This window comes from Battus philenor, unplaced genomic scaffold, assembly GCF_028537555.1.
Source record: "Battus philenor isolate CCGP_79_NKW_IND1 unplaced genomic scaffold, ilBatPhil1.0.hap1 SCAF_11, whole genome shotgun sequence".
NCBI classification, from domain to species: domain Eukaryota; kingdom Metazoa; phylum Arthropoda; class Insecta; order Lepidoptera; family Papilionidae; genus Battus; species Battus philenor.
In genome coordinates this window covers 13,025,224-13,038,172 of record NW_027181673.1, presented here as the reverse complement: position 1 = coordinate 13,038,172, position 12,949 = coordinate 13,025,224, and the positions used below count along the sequence as shown (strand labels likewise).

The following is a 12,949-nucleotide window of genomic DNA, read 5'->3' as shown; positions in this document are numbered from 1 at the left end:
AGCGTTAGCACTGAGAGAAGAAGTCGAGGAAGACACACAAGCAACGATTTCATTTATGATTTAGGGTTGGCGACCTAGTGGTACACGATCCGATATCAGCTCTAACGAGGTCGATTGGTTTTCAAATGGCTGTGAAATGTTTTGTATGATATCTGTATTAACGTAATCGCGTCGTCCAAACGCCAACAATCAACGAGTTTGTGTATTAAGTGACATAGTTAAAGTAATGGATTAATCATCGTTTTAAAAACATAGCGATTGTTTTTTTTTTATGGCCCCCGCTATTAGGGGCCTCTCGTACCCCTATCTTAGGTGGGACAGGGTCTTTATTGGCAATTTAATTTTTTTCACATAATTTTTTATTTTCATTCTCTACTTTCATTCACATTCACATTCACACATTTCATTCACATTCACATAATCTTTCATTCTATTATTTTATGCCACAATTCTGCTTTCTTTCACTTTTGCTCTGTGTCCTTTCATTCCTCTCTCATTACTTGTTACATTTTATCTTAGCGATTGTTGTCAGTTTTAAGTTTGCGTGCAGGTTTTAAGGGCGTATAAATCTGTTTTATATGACTTGAAGATTGTAAGTGACGCGTGGATTTACATAAGCAAAGCACGGTCTTGTATGTTTAAAACGTCTAAGTTTAGTAATGGATAGAGACATTTGAAATTGCAGGTTATCTTTCACGCGTGAATTAAAGTTAAGTTTGTCATCCAGGACTTAACATCCTATATGGTCACTTAAGATGGAATCTGTAAAAGTAAACTATACAATTAAAGGTATAACAAAGATATTTGAATGAAGAATTTTCGTGTTTACAGATCGGAACAATCGGTGGTAATCTAGCGATGAAGAACTCACACCATGACTTCCCATCCGATATATTCCTCTTGTTGGAGACCGTCCGAGCCATGGTCACTATAGGTAAATATAAAAATTCACAGAATATTAATTGATTTTAAATTGGTAATCGTTATCATAATTCCATTTTCAAATTTTTGATGTTCACACATAAACCTAAATAATAATAATAAACTTTATTCTTAAATATACCGGAAAAAAGTCCTTGCTTCTGAACTGGTATGTCTTCTCAATTGTAATCTAATTTAAGTTTTAATGTATAATATAATATATAACAATTAAAAAATTCTAAAAAGAATACACGACAAAAGAGGAATAATGTGCTTGTGGTGACTGTGTGTAAGTTTTTATATGTGTGTGTGTGCGTGATTATGTATGTATATACTAGCACGTCCATACGCCACGTGTGTGCGTTTACATCAGCTTACCGATCCGAGGTAAGTTTATTTATTAAGTAAATTAATGTATTATAATTAGAATCAATCATTAATGGTCACGAATATTGTTGGTCATGAAGATGGTCATCAAATCTCCGATTGACGACTGCTTTAGCAACATCGTTGTATAAAGACGAATGTCTTAGAGTGTGTGTTGCCGGTGATGACTTACGGATCTTAGACGTGGTCGTTTATGGTGGGCACAAAGTCACACAGAAAGCAACGGAGAAAGCTACAGAGCTTTGCTGTGAGATTTTTTTTAATGGCCCTCGCTATTGGGGGCCTCTCATACCTCTAATTTTTTGGGATCAGGGACTTTATAATAATTTTTTTTTCAATTCTTTCTTTATTTATCACTCTCTTTCACGCGTCACAATATCTTTCATTCTTTACTTTTGTCCTTCACATCTTTCGTTTTGCTCTTTTATACCTGCTTTCTTTCCTCGCCTTTCTTCCATTATCTTCTTACTCTAAGGTGGATAGGTACATTTTATTTATTTTTATTCTTTAATTTTATCTTACATTTATTTTACCTTTATTTACACATTATTTACATATTTTACTTTCTTATTGCTGTAATATATAATCGTCAAGAGATCCACAGAAGAAACCAGCTCACTGCAGCTCGAATAATTGCTCGTCTGAGGTGACAATGAGCAGGGCTCATGCTTCAGGTAACCCACGGTCGTTGGGGCTGAAAGGTTCACGAATAATGACCACGGGCTTGGAGAAGTCGTCCACTAGGTTAACCAACGACGTAGGTTGCAGAAAGTCCTTGAATGCGGGCACCTCAAGACTGGCCATTGTGAACAATCTTTGGGAGAGGCTTTTGCCTTGTAGAGGGCGTCTATCGACTGATGATGATGACGGTGATACTCATATGATAGATATAAGCAACTTTTTATACATCATCGTTAAAATCGATTTCAGTGGACAACGAATTCAATAAAAAGGATGTCAACATGCCAGACTTTTTGAAAGTAAATCTACGGAACAAATTGATATTGGAAGTTAAACTGCCTCCATTGTCCTTAAGCAACTTTATCCGGACTTATAAGGTGAGATTTATTTTTATGTAGAATTGGAAAAATACTACCAAAACTGCTGTACCGCGCCTTAGCATTGTGCGCGGCGAGACGGGAGAGAAGAGGGGGAGTATCGGCCGCTTCGTCAGTTTGTCGTCAGCGCACGCAGCGACGGTATTCATTCTCTCTTTGCCTCGGCTCCAATCTGTACGCGTTTTCCATAGGCGCGGTACAGTGGTGTCGGTAGCATTATTACTGGTCTGATATGAAACCTATTAGTATATTTGATTAAAGATTTATTAAATATTCTACACTAAGCAATGCCTGTATATATATATATATATATATATATATATATATATATACATATATATGTAACAAGAAGTGAGAAATAAAATTGAAAATATTAAACGTAAATGTAAAAACAGAGGCACAGACGCTAATGTCTGTGGAAAATAGATCCCAATAATAAAAAAAAAACTCCTTGGTAACTAAATTACTTGAAAGGCTGTTAAAGTAGTCATAATCGGTGATCAACTGATGGTGGGCGCGGTGTGGGTCAAGTAGTCAAGGTCGAGGGAAGGCAGCATAACACCGATCACCTTGGTGATCTTTGTGGGAGCCCTATGCCTTGCAATGGGCATCTAGCAACTGACATGATGATAAATCAGTGATCAGGTGAAAATGTCTAAAAACAATCAATTCACAGATAATGCCTCGCGCCCAAAACGCACACGCAATAGTGAACGCGGGATTTCTCTTCCACCTTACATCTTCGGAAGTCGTGACGTCATGCAGCATTGTATTCGGCAATATAAGCCCGGACTTCGTGAGAGCGAGAGAAACGGAGGACATGTTGGTCGGTGAGGAGCTATACAAAGACGAGGTCCTCCAAAAGGCCCTGTCTAAACTGAGTGATGAAGTCAAACCTGTGGAGATACCGCCGGATCCGTCTGTCCACTGCAGGAAGAGCATAGCTTTGGGGTTATTTTACAAGGTACGAGTAACTATAGAACAATAATTGAAGATATTTCCAGAACTTTCCAGAATAAACCAGAGAAAAATTTAATTTGTTCATCAATGTTTGTGGTTAAAATTGTTTATGTGAATAATTCATAGATATTCATTTGTGTCGTAAGTTATCATTTATAACGTAACCTACATTTTTAACACTAATATTCTAGGACTATATACAGGGTGATTTGAAATTAATTTAAAAGCTTTAAAGTATATGTATTATAAGTAAGAAAAGGACTAATATTTAGCTACTTCCGCACATGCAGTGGTAGTCGTGCAACAAAGTGCACCGCCCGCCAGCCTGCTGATAAATGCGTATGCGGCAAACAATGCGAATTACACGACTACCACCGCTGGCATGTGCGGAAGTGGCTAAACATTGGTCCTTTTCTTACTTAGGACGGACTTCCGCAAGGTAACGCCTGATTCCATTAAATATGTATTATAATTAAAAAATAGTAAAGTAATTTTTGGAGATGTTTTTTTTTTATTTATATTACATATAAAAAAACTTATTCAAAAATTAATGGTTTCAAAATTCACATTACTGCATATTAAAATTAAATTTGCTCTAATTTTCTAATAATGACATTGACTTTATCCATAACACGTCATTAAAACGACACGGGGTAATTGGAAATAAGTGTAAAAGTTTTAATAATAATAATAAATACTTTATACATAATACAACTTATTTAAAATCAATTGTTTCAGAAGTAATAAATTACTTGGATGTTAAAAAAAAGGGTTTACAAAAATCACATTACTATATATTAAAATTAATTATTGTTTACTATCTTTGCGAACTATATACTATCTGAAGTAATTGGCCTGTCGCATTCCAATAGAAAACAATAAATTATTAGTAGTTACGTATTTTAAAGTGTTCATTTTAGTAATGGATGATTGGGAATAGGCGTTAAAACTTTAAACATTTTGAAGACAAATGCAATAAATACTGACCCTGAACAAAAACATAGCACTCAAAGAAATAACGGCGATCACCTTCTTCTCCTTGGTGACAGGGTTCAGCTTGGACACATATACCACCGTTTATTTGATTTTCAGAGTGATCACTTTAAACAGAGTGTTTAGAAATAGATGTAAAAGCTGTTAAGTGGTGAATTTATAGCCAATTAGCTTTTAATTAATTTATTGTACTTTCATACACCAATACCTCGCTTTGCGTCGTTTCGTTTTGCGTTCTTTTCAAAGTTGCGGCGCTTCTCAATTAGTACTAATTTTCTCTGTGTGTCGTTAGATTTTCGAGGTTGCGATGTTTTGTGTTGGAGTCTTTAATTTTTTTTTAATTTTCTTATTTTTTTAAAAAGATGGCAACACTTGTTTTTAATTGCGCCATGCGAACAAAACTTGGGGACTCCCTTTCTAACTAAAAATTAACGCAATTTTAATACAGATTTATTTTCACTTTGTTTTGCTAATTCCACAGTTCAGTTTTAAATACTACGTATTTATTGTTGGGCTTTTTGTAAAAGATAATTATAAATGTATATAAATTTTTACGTATGGTTTCTGGTTAAAAAAAGGTAAATATTATTCCAACACATTTATTGGCAAAGTTATATTATTTCTGTTTTTTAAATGTTTACTTTGTTCAATTTTATTTTTAAAAAGTAGTATTTTCGTGACCCTGGAACCTATCTTCGATCTTTACATGATTTGCTATAGAAAATATTAATTCACTTTGCGGCGTTTCAATTTGCGTCATGTTTTTTTGGAACGTAGCCACGATGCAGAGTGAGGAATTGGTGTATAATATAGTAAGAAAAAACATTTACAAAATTTATATCACTATTTATTAAAATTAATTATTTTTTAATATCCGTCCCTGCAAATTTGTACTGCTTGAAGTTATTGATGCTTTCTAAATGAGTTTCATAGTGAGTATTTTATACACAGTGATTTAAAATAGATGTAACAAGCTTTAAAGCTTTTTGCTGATAAAAACGCTATACCACCCTTTAAGTCTTTATTACAATAAGCAATTACCTTGTATATATACTTCTAACAAAAATGTGTATGTACTTAGAATCGGAGTGATAGAAGCACAATGTTATGAAGCATCTGTTTACTTCTTCCCCAGGCTATATTATCGCTGGCACCTGCAGTAAGTTCAAGGTACAAGTCCGGAGGAGCCTTATTGGACCGTCCTCTATCCACTGGCACGCAGACCTTTGAAACAGATAAGGCCCTGTGGCCTCTCAACCAGCCGGTGCAGAAGCTAGAGGCATTGACACAGGTATGAGTATATTTTTAACATTACAGTCCATTCACATTACAAATATCTTAATCGTTGTGTCTGTCTAAGTACAGTCTATAAGTTGGACATTTATAAATTACATTTGAATCTGAAAGGAGAGGTTAAATTACTTAGCATTACAACAGGAGACAGAGGGGGGGGGGGGTAATAAAACGTGGCAATCACTTTAAGATACTTTAATAACGATTATAAATATTTCAGAATATATAATTAATAGGAAAGGTTTAGCTTTTGTGAAATTATGTTTTTTTTCTGGTTGGAGAGAGGTGGTCACACAGTGTAACATGGTGTGAAAATATCACGGTTGAATTTTCAGATTTTATAAACGGCACTTAACAAATCAAATTGCTTTAAACTGGTCGCTGTGAACTTGACTTTCTTATTGAAGAGATATTAAGTTTTCGCTGGACCGCATAAATAATTTTTAAGGTTCCAATTACACTAAAGGAAATCTTGTTCCTTATAATAATATTTTACTCAGTCTAATTTTCAAACAATTACAGAATGGTATGTAATAAGTATCTTTTGTTGTTAAATAAATTAGGTTAAATTGACACTTAAATTACATTATGTTGCTAATAATGACGGCGAAACTTTGAAAACATCAACGAAACGAAATACGTAAAAATAATCAATCCGATATATATGTATATATATATATATATATATATATATATATATATATATATATATATATATATATATATATTTATATATATATATATATATATATGGGTAGTTCAAACCGATAGAGAATAAGCACTTTATAGTGCGAACCATTTTTCGAGATTTGAAATTTTTTGCGAGCCGCAATTGAGTACGCATTTAAAACGCAAAAAGCAAAAGAATGTTTTCTTTTACAAAAATCAAATCTAGTGAAATTATTTAAACAAAAGTACAAAATATGTATACTTAAGATGCCGGTTAGTTAATTATGATGGGTGTTTGGATTTCGCTAATTTTATAGTTGAATAATAATAATAATCATTCACAACAGTAACTTGTTTCGATTTCTTAGTAGCTACCATAGGTAATATAAATTTAAATATTGGAATAACAGAGTTTTTTTTTTCAATATAATTTTGAATGAATAATGTGGCTCGCGAGCCACAGCTTGGCTACCCCTGATGAATGAAGTACATTTTAGTGTATCCGCTTTAGGAAACCGTAGTAACTAACTCACGGTTGTCACAATAAACAACAATCCGAAACTAGATTTAAAATTAACTGAAGGTGCGTTTATACTTTTTGAAATTTGTTTTTATTTCAACTTGTCAATGCTAACGATATAACCCAGCGGATCAGGTGAGCAGGCCACATAGCACGCAGATTAGATGGCCAACGGGGCCTTAAGGTTCTAGAGAGGATACCACATACCAGCAAGCGTAGAATATCAGTCTTTAAGGTAGATATACGACCTTGTTTTGGTCTTTGGACGCTGAGCGCAGTCCGTTTCCACAAGTCTTATTGGAAATTGTGGATGCTTATGTCCAACAGTGATTGTGTTTTTACTTAAATGATGATGATTGAGAATGTGAACACGGCTTTCTAATTTAATATCATTAGAGGGGCGTGACTGAAGTTAGAGCAAAGACGAGTCACTATTTTATTAACGACAGTAAACTATAAGCCTAGTTTAAATAACGGTCTATAGGCTTTGAGTAACGGCATGAATAACTATACAAAAGTAGATTAAGAAGTTGATACTTTTACTATATCTTATATTCTTCCCCACAGTGCTCTGGAGAAGTAAAGTACTCCTGCGACGTGAAGTTCTCCGCGCGACAAGTACACGTCGCGATGGTGCTCTCCACTGTTGCAGTTGGGGATATTGACGTCATTGATCCTAGTGAAGCGCTGGTAAGCGTCACATCATTGTCATCATCTCAACCGGTTGCAGCTACGAGGCATAGGCCTTTAAATACTGCCTTGATGACTGGTCTTGGGCATCCATCTGCAGTCAGGGACTTCCCTAGCATCACATTTATAGACTGAAAGACGTGCTTAGCATAGCTGATACGTTACCGGATTTTACTCCCGTTTACAGATGTTTCTGTATTTTGCCTTTCAACTTATCGTCCGGGTAAGATATATCAACAGCTAAATACTTTCAAGGAATCTCGAATGGGTGCGAAGTGGCGGCCGAGATAAAAGAGTATAAGGGTACGTTAAATTCGTTAACATACCTAAGACACGATACTGCGGTTTCGGTATCACTTTCGTACATCATTCTGTTTAATTACTCAAATAAATAAAGTTTAAGTGAAATCTTTGTATTCTTCGGTAGTAATTTCCTTCTCTGTTTTAAGTTAAAGAGACAATCTTAATTATTGGAAAGCTCTCAAGTAGGTTATAAAAGAAAAAGAGATGACAAAAATATAAGGTCGGATATAAGTGAACAAATTTTAAATAAAGAATAAAGATAAATAATAGGAATAAACTATATAATATCAAAGAATGTCGCGAAGGAAGAGAGACGATGCGTGTAAGGATTGTAAATGAAAGAAAGAGATGAAAAGAAAATGTGATGAATGAAAGAGGATATAGCGATAGAAATTGTGAAGGAATAGAAAGGGGAATTAAAATCAAATAGTAACAATGAAATGAGGGGGAACCAGAGGCCCCCAATTAAGTTGAACATTAAAAAAAATAGTAATACAGATAACTTATGAATTATTCTACGTGATCCAGTTTTTACTTGATGTAATTGTGAATGTGATAATGAATTCTGCAGTCACAGGTTTTGCTCACGAGTCTACTGTCAAATAGAGAAAGAGACAGAGAAAGTAAAAGACGTGGTAGAGACGAGATGAGAAGTAATAGAAGTTAATATGTAACAATTGTCGTTTCGATGCAGTTTTGTAACAATATTATTTCTGCGTGATTACTATTAAAAATTCGTCAAAATCTTCCGTTAAAGTCTTAGTTCTAAATCAAAACCTGAATCTAAACAAATGAGGCAATATTAGTTTTCTTTTTTAGAAAGTTCGAGGCGTCATAGCCTTCTTCTCAGCTAAAGATATTCCCGGGAAGAACTGTTTTACACCGCTCGAAGTTCCATGGCAAGAAGCTGAGGAAGAGGTGCTCGCTAGTAAAAAGGTGCTGTACCACGGACAGCCGGTAGGGCTGGTGGTGGCGGCGAGTCGGAAGCTGGCGCTGCAAGCTGCGCGTTACGTGAAGGTCACCTACAAGAATGTGCGGACTCCGGTTCTGACCATAGCTGATGCTCTGGTAGCTCCTGATAAAGATAAAAGGGTAACTAAGTTTCAGGAAATTTTATTTAATTTATTATTTGCAATCCATTACTCTTTCTCTCCATATCTTAAAGGTCGTATAAATTATTTATAAATTTATTTGGATCATTTTGACGGTACAGAAATAAATTAATAAAAGTAGATGAAACCAGGTAATAGAAAAATAAATAGAAAAAGAAAAAAGAAGTTTAATAAAATTATATGTAAAGAATACCATAGAGCTGAATAAAAAAGCTGTTTTGGGATTGAGGTTTCTCCTCCAAAGATCGCCACGGTGATCGGTCTTGCGTTACCTTTTTTTTGGGTGGGGGGTGGGGGGTGGAAGGGTACGAGCTAATCTACCCATGCCGCGTAGACCTTTGCTTAGTATCAACTGATTTTCACATATACATAATACATAAATAAACATTGAAAACCGATTAAAAGATATTGGACATCGATTAGTTATTAACAGACCTCAGAATTTGACTCCAAAGCGTGAACTTTAGATCACTTTTATACGTATTTTTTTAAGAAAAATAGTTAATAAAAGATATTATTAACAACCAGATAAGGAAAGACGCGACTGTGAAAGCAACAGATCGCGGTACGAACACCACCCACGTTATACGCGGCGAGTATATGGTGCCGGATCAGTACCACTACACTATGGAGCTACAGAGCTGCGTCGCCAAACCCACCTCGCGAGGACTGATGCTGCGAAGTGCCACACAATGGATGGACCTGGTGCAGGTCGCCGTCGCGAGGATGCTGGAGATGCCGCTCAACTGGTTCGTTCAAGTAGAGATGGACATATCATTACTTTATTTTATTTTATTTATTTACTTTATTGGAGATAGGCAGTAACAAAAGGCAGTAAGAAAGTACAAACTTAGAAGCTTAGAAATATAAAATTAGTTACAGTTCTTACCTTATAACTATCTCACTTAGAACATATAATGATTTATAGTCAAACAATGAAAAAAAAAAACATTACTAAACAGGGATCAAAGACTATGGTTTATATATTTATATTATGTTTGTTTATATACTTATATTACATTTATATTATGGTTTAAATTGCATTGTATGTACTCAATAAATTCGAACGAAATTGTTTTTTAAAAGATACATTAACATACACTAACACAAATATTGACAGTTGAATCAGCAACTCAAGCCTATGGTTTCTTGCCTGGTGACAATGCGGCGTGGGAATCCCACCACTAGATGGACCGAGGACATAGTATCATCATCAGCTCGTATATACCCACTGGAAGGCATGGCTCCCTCAAAGATCGCCACGACCGATCTTGCGCTGCCCGCATCTTGCGACTTCCCGCAACCTAAACTATATTTATAGTCTATCTGGTGAGGAATACTCACGCCACGTCTATCGCCACTCGAGAACCTTTCGGTTCCAACGGTCATTGGCTGCAATAGCCTTCCCCCTGCTATCATAACGCTCTTATCTGACCCCTTATGACGCGTCATGTACATTTTTTTCAATACAGTAGTTTTTATCGAAAAATTTATTTAACTTTTTGACAAAACAATTGGCATAATAAATACACGTACACGAAATTTACTATGCGTACATTTAATATATAAATCCTCGCGTTATAGGAGGAAACTCTTGCTACACGTGAAATCTGATAATATGCAGACGCGTTATAAAAAACCGTGTTGTACGGGGAATTAGAGTATCTAAGATAGCAGCTGTTGAAATGATGATGAAGCCTGTATTTGCTTATCAATAGTCAATTCATTATACAATTTATTTCAGCGTAGAAGTATCAGTCCCACGAGTGGGCGGTGGGTACGGCGGCAAAGCGTCTCGTTCATCAATGATCGCTTGTGCATGCGCGCTTGTTGCGCACAAGCTGCAGCGCCCCGCGGAGCTCGTGCTGTCTCTCTCTGACAACATGGCCGCTGTGGGCAAGAGGTCGGCTTGCGTGTTTCAGTACGAGGTAATGTATTATATATGAGCGTTATCAGAACAGTACTATAAAACTTGCAATAAATACTAATTTTCAAACACAATATCTGTCGTGATATTGAATAAAAATGTCATGCCTCCCTAATTTTGTTAATGCCAGTAAATACGAATGTATCATTATGAGTTTCGAATAAAAAGCCTGAACGTGAAATTAAAAATAGAATTAACAAAAAAGGCTTTTGAATAAAACATTTTATAAATAGAAAGGCAACCGTTTGGTGAGGATAGTGGAAGGAAACTAATCGGGTAAGGGGAGAGAATTGCCCTGAGGGTTTGCTGACTTCAAAAAGCATGGAAATGTACGCGCGTGTACGTCGCCACGTAAAACAATCGTTGTACACAGGTTGGCGTTGACGAGGTCGGTCAGATCCAATACCTGGACCTGAAGTACTATTCTGACAGCGGCTGTTCGTACAACGACTCACTGGGTCAGAACATCGCGGACGTGGTGCGGAACCTGTACAACGACACACGGAGCACCATCACCGGGTACAGCGTACTCACGGACAAGCCGTCCAACACCTGGTGCAGAGCGCCTGGTAAGCTCCAGCTTTCACTAAACCTGTACATATATTTTGACCTGTCGTACACAGTTAAAATTTCGTGAGATTGCCAAGCCTTTCATGTCATATCGTAAACGGAAGCATGATGGGATAACTAGATTCAAGGACCTTGGGCTTCAGCTATTAAAGCTATTGTTCGATACTGCGTGTTCTGACTCAAAATAAAAAAAACACCTCTGGTTCACAAGGAGTCCTTTATTCACAAATCACCCATAGCATGGTCACCCTACCTTTACACAAAATATACTTTTGCTTAGTCCAAACTTCGCTTTCAAATCGCTCAAGAAATCACTGTCTAAATAACTTACCGAATAGTCACTTTGTATCACTGATCTTAATCTTATAACTCGTAAAACAACACTGAACTGTCGACATGGGGAGTACATCTATTTATAGTACGGAGAAGGTTCTAGTAAATTCGCGATAGTATTTGTCTAGAATTTCCGAGAACCGTACACAAAGATCTATAAATAACTTCAAGGTCACGCGTGTTTACGGCATATCTTGATCCTAGGGTTCCGTGTTTATTGTTTAGAGGATTCCGTAACTCGTGTTTTGTAACACTATTATAGAAAAACAGAACAAAATGTAAACCTATAGTATTCTGGTGGAAAGGCGACTAAAAGGACGTGATCAAAGAAAGGATTAGGAAAAATGAAAGGAGGCAAAGAATTTGTAAAGAAGAAAGATGAATGAATAACACAGAGAAGAAAAAAAGAGAGAACGTAAATAATATGATCAAAAAATATGTTTTGCAAAAACAGACAGTAGAGTCGGTTGCTGGTAGATGAGATGTGAACTGTCGGAAGATATTTTATTAAAATTTAACTGGTATAAAAATATTTGTCTTTATTCCAGCCACTACTGAAGCCGCCGCCATCATGGAACACATAATGGAACATATAGCGTATACAACTCAAAAAGACCCAATAGATGTCCGAGTAGCCAATCTCGCTCCTAAGAACATGACCCTTAAAGAAATGATAGCGACATTCAAAATGGAGTCTAATTTCGACGACCGAAGGTCCGAAATTGATAAATACAACGCCGCAAACGCTTGGAGAAAGCGCTCGCTGAAACTCAGTATAATGTCATTCCCTATTAGTTACTCCGGTAACTTCCCAGTAACAATATCCGTGTACCACGCGGACGGGTCTGTTTTAGTATCCCACGGGGGTATTGAGATGGGGCAGGGTATAAATACCAAAGTGGCTCAAGTGTGTGCCCACGCGTTAAATATACCACTTAACATGGTGACAGTAAAAGGGTCAGATACCTTTACGTCTCCAAATTCAATGGCGAGCAACGGCAGCATCACAAGCGAATGCGTTGCCTTCGCCACCTTGAAGGCCTGCAAAGAGTTGCTGACGAGGCTGGAACCTGCTAAGAAGAATATGGTGGAACCGACTTGGGACCGAATCATAAAGAAATCCTACGACGATGGTACGTAAATATATTCTGTCAAATACAAAGTTCTTGTTCTTTCTACGTATTCAGTCAGACGACCAGGTCAGGGGGTCTCC

The 12,949-nt window shown here is 36.4% G+C and overlaps 1 protein-coding gene across 1 annotated transcript in view; it reads left to right on the top strand.

Moving 5' to 3' along the window:
• Nucleotides 1–12,949, top strand: part of LOC137928575 (uncharacterized) — a 42,585-nt gene that overhangs the window by 26,037 nt on the left and 3,599 nt on the right. The window contains exons 9-18 of the mRNA XM_068771451.1: nucleotides 832–934; nucleotides 2,239–2,366; nucleotides 3,043–3,330; nucleotides 5,455–5,610; nucleotides 7,369–7,491; nucleotides 8,614–8,886; nucleotides 9,435–9,655; nucleotides 10,651–10,834; nucleotides 11,207–11,402; nucleotides 12,285–12,869. Of these exons, the coding sequence (XP_068627552.1) occupies nucleotides 832–934; nucleotides 2,239–2,366; nucleotides 3,043–3,330; nucleotides 5,455–5,610; nucleotides 7,369–7,491; nucleotides 8,614–8,886; nucleotides 9,435–9,655; nucleotides 10,651–10,834; nucleotides 11,207–11,402; nucleotides 12,285–12,869 (2,257 nt within the window). The remainder of the gene's footprint in view (nucleotides 1–831; nucleotides 935–2,238; nucleotides 2,367–3,042; nucleotides 3,331–5,454; nucleotides 5,611–7,368; nucleotides 7,492–8,613; nucleotides 8,887–9,434; nucleotides 9,656–10,650; nucleotides 10,835–11,206; nucleotides 11,403–12,284; nucleotides 12,870–12,949) is intronic.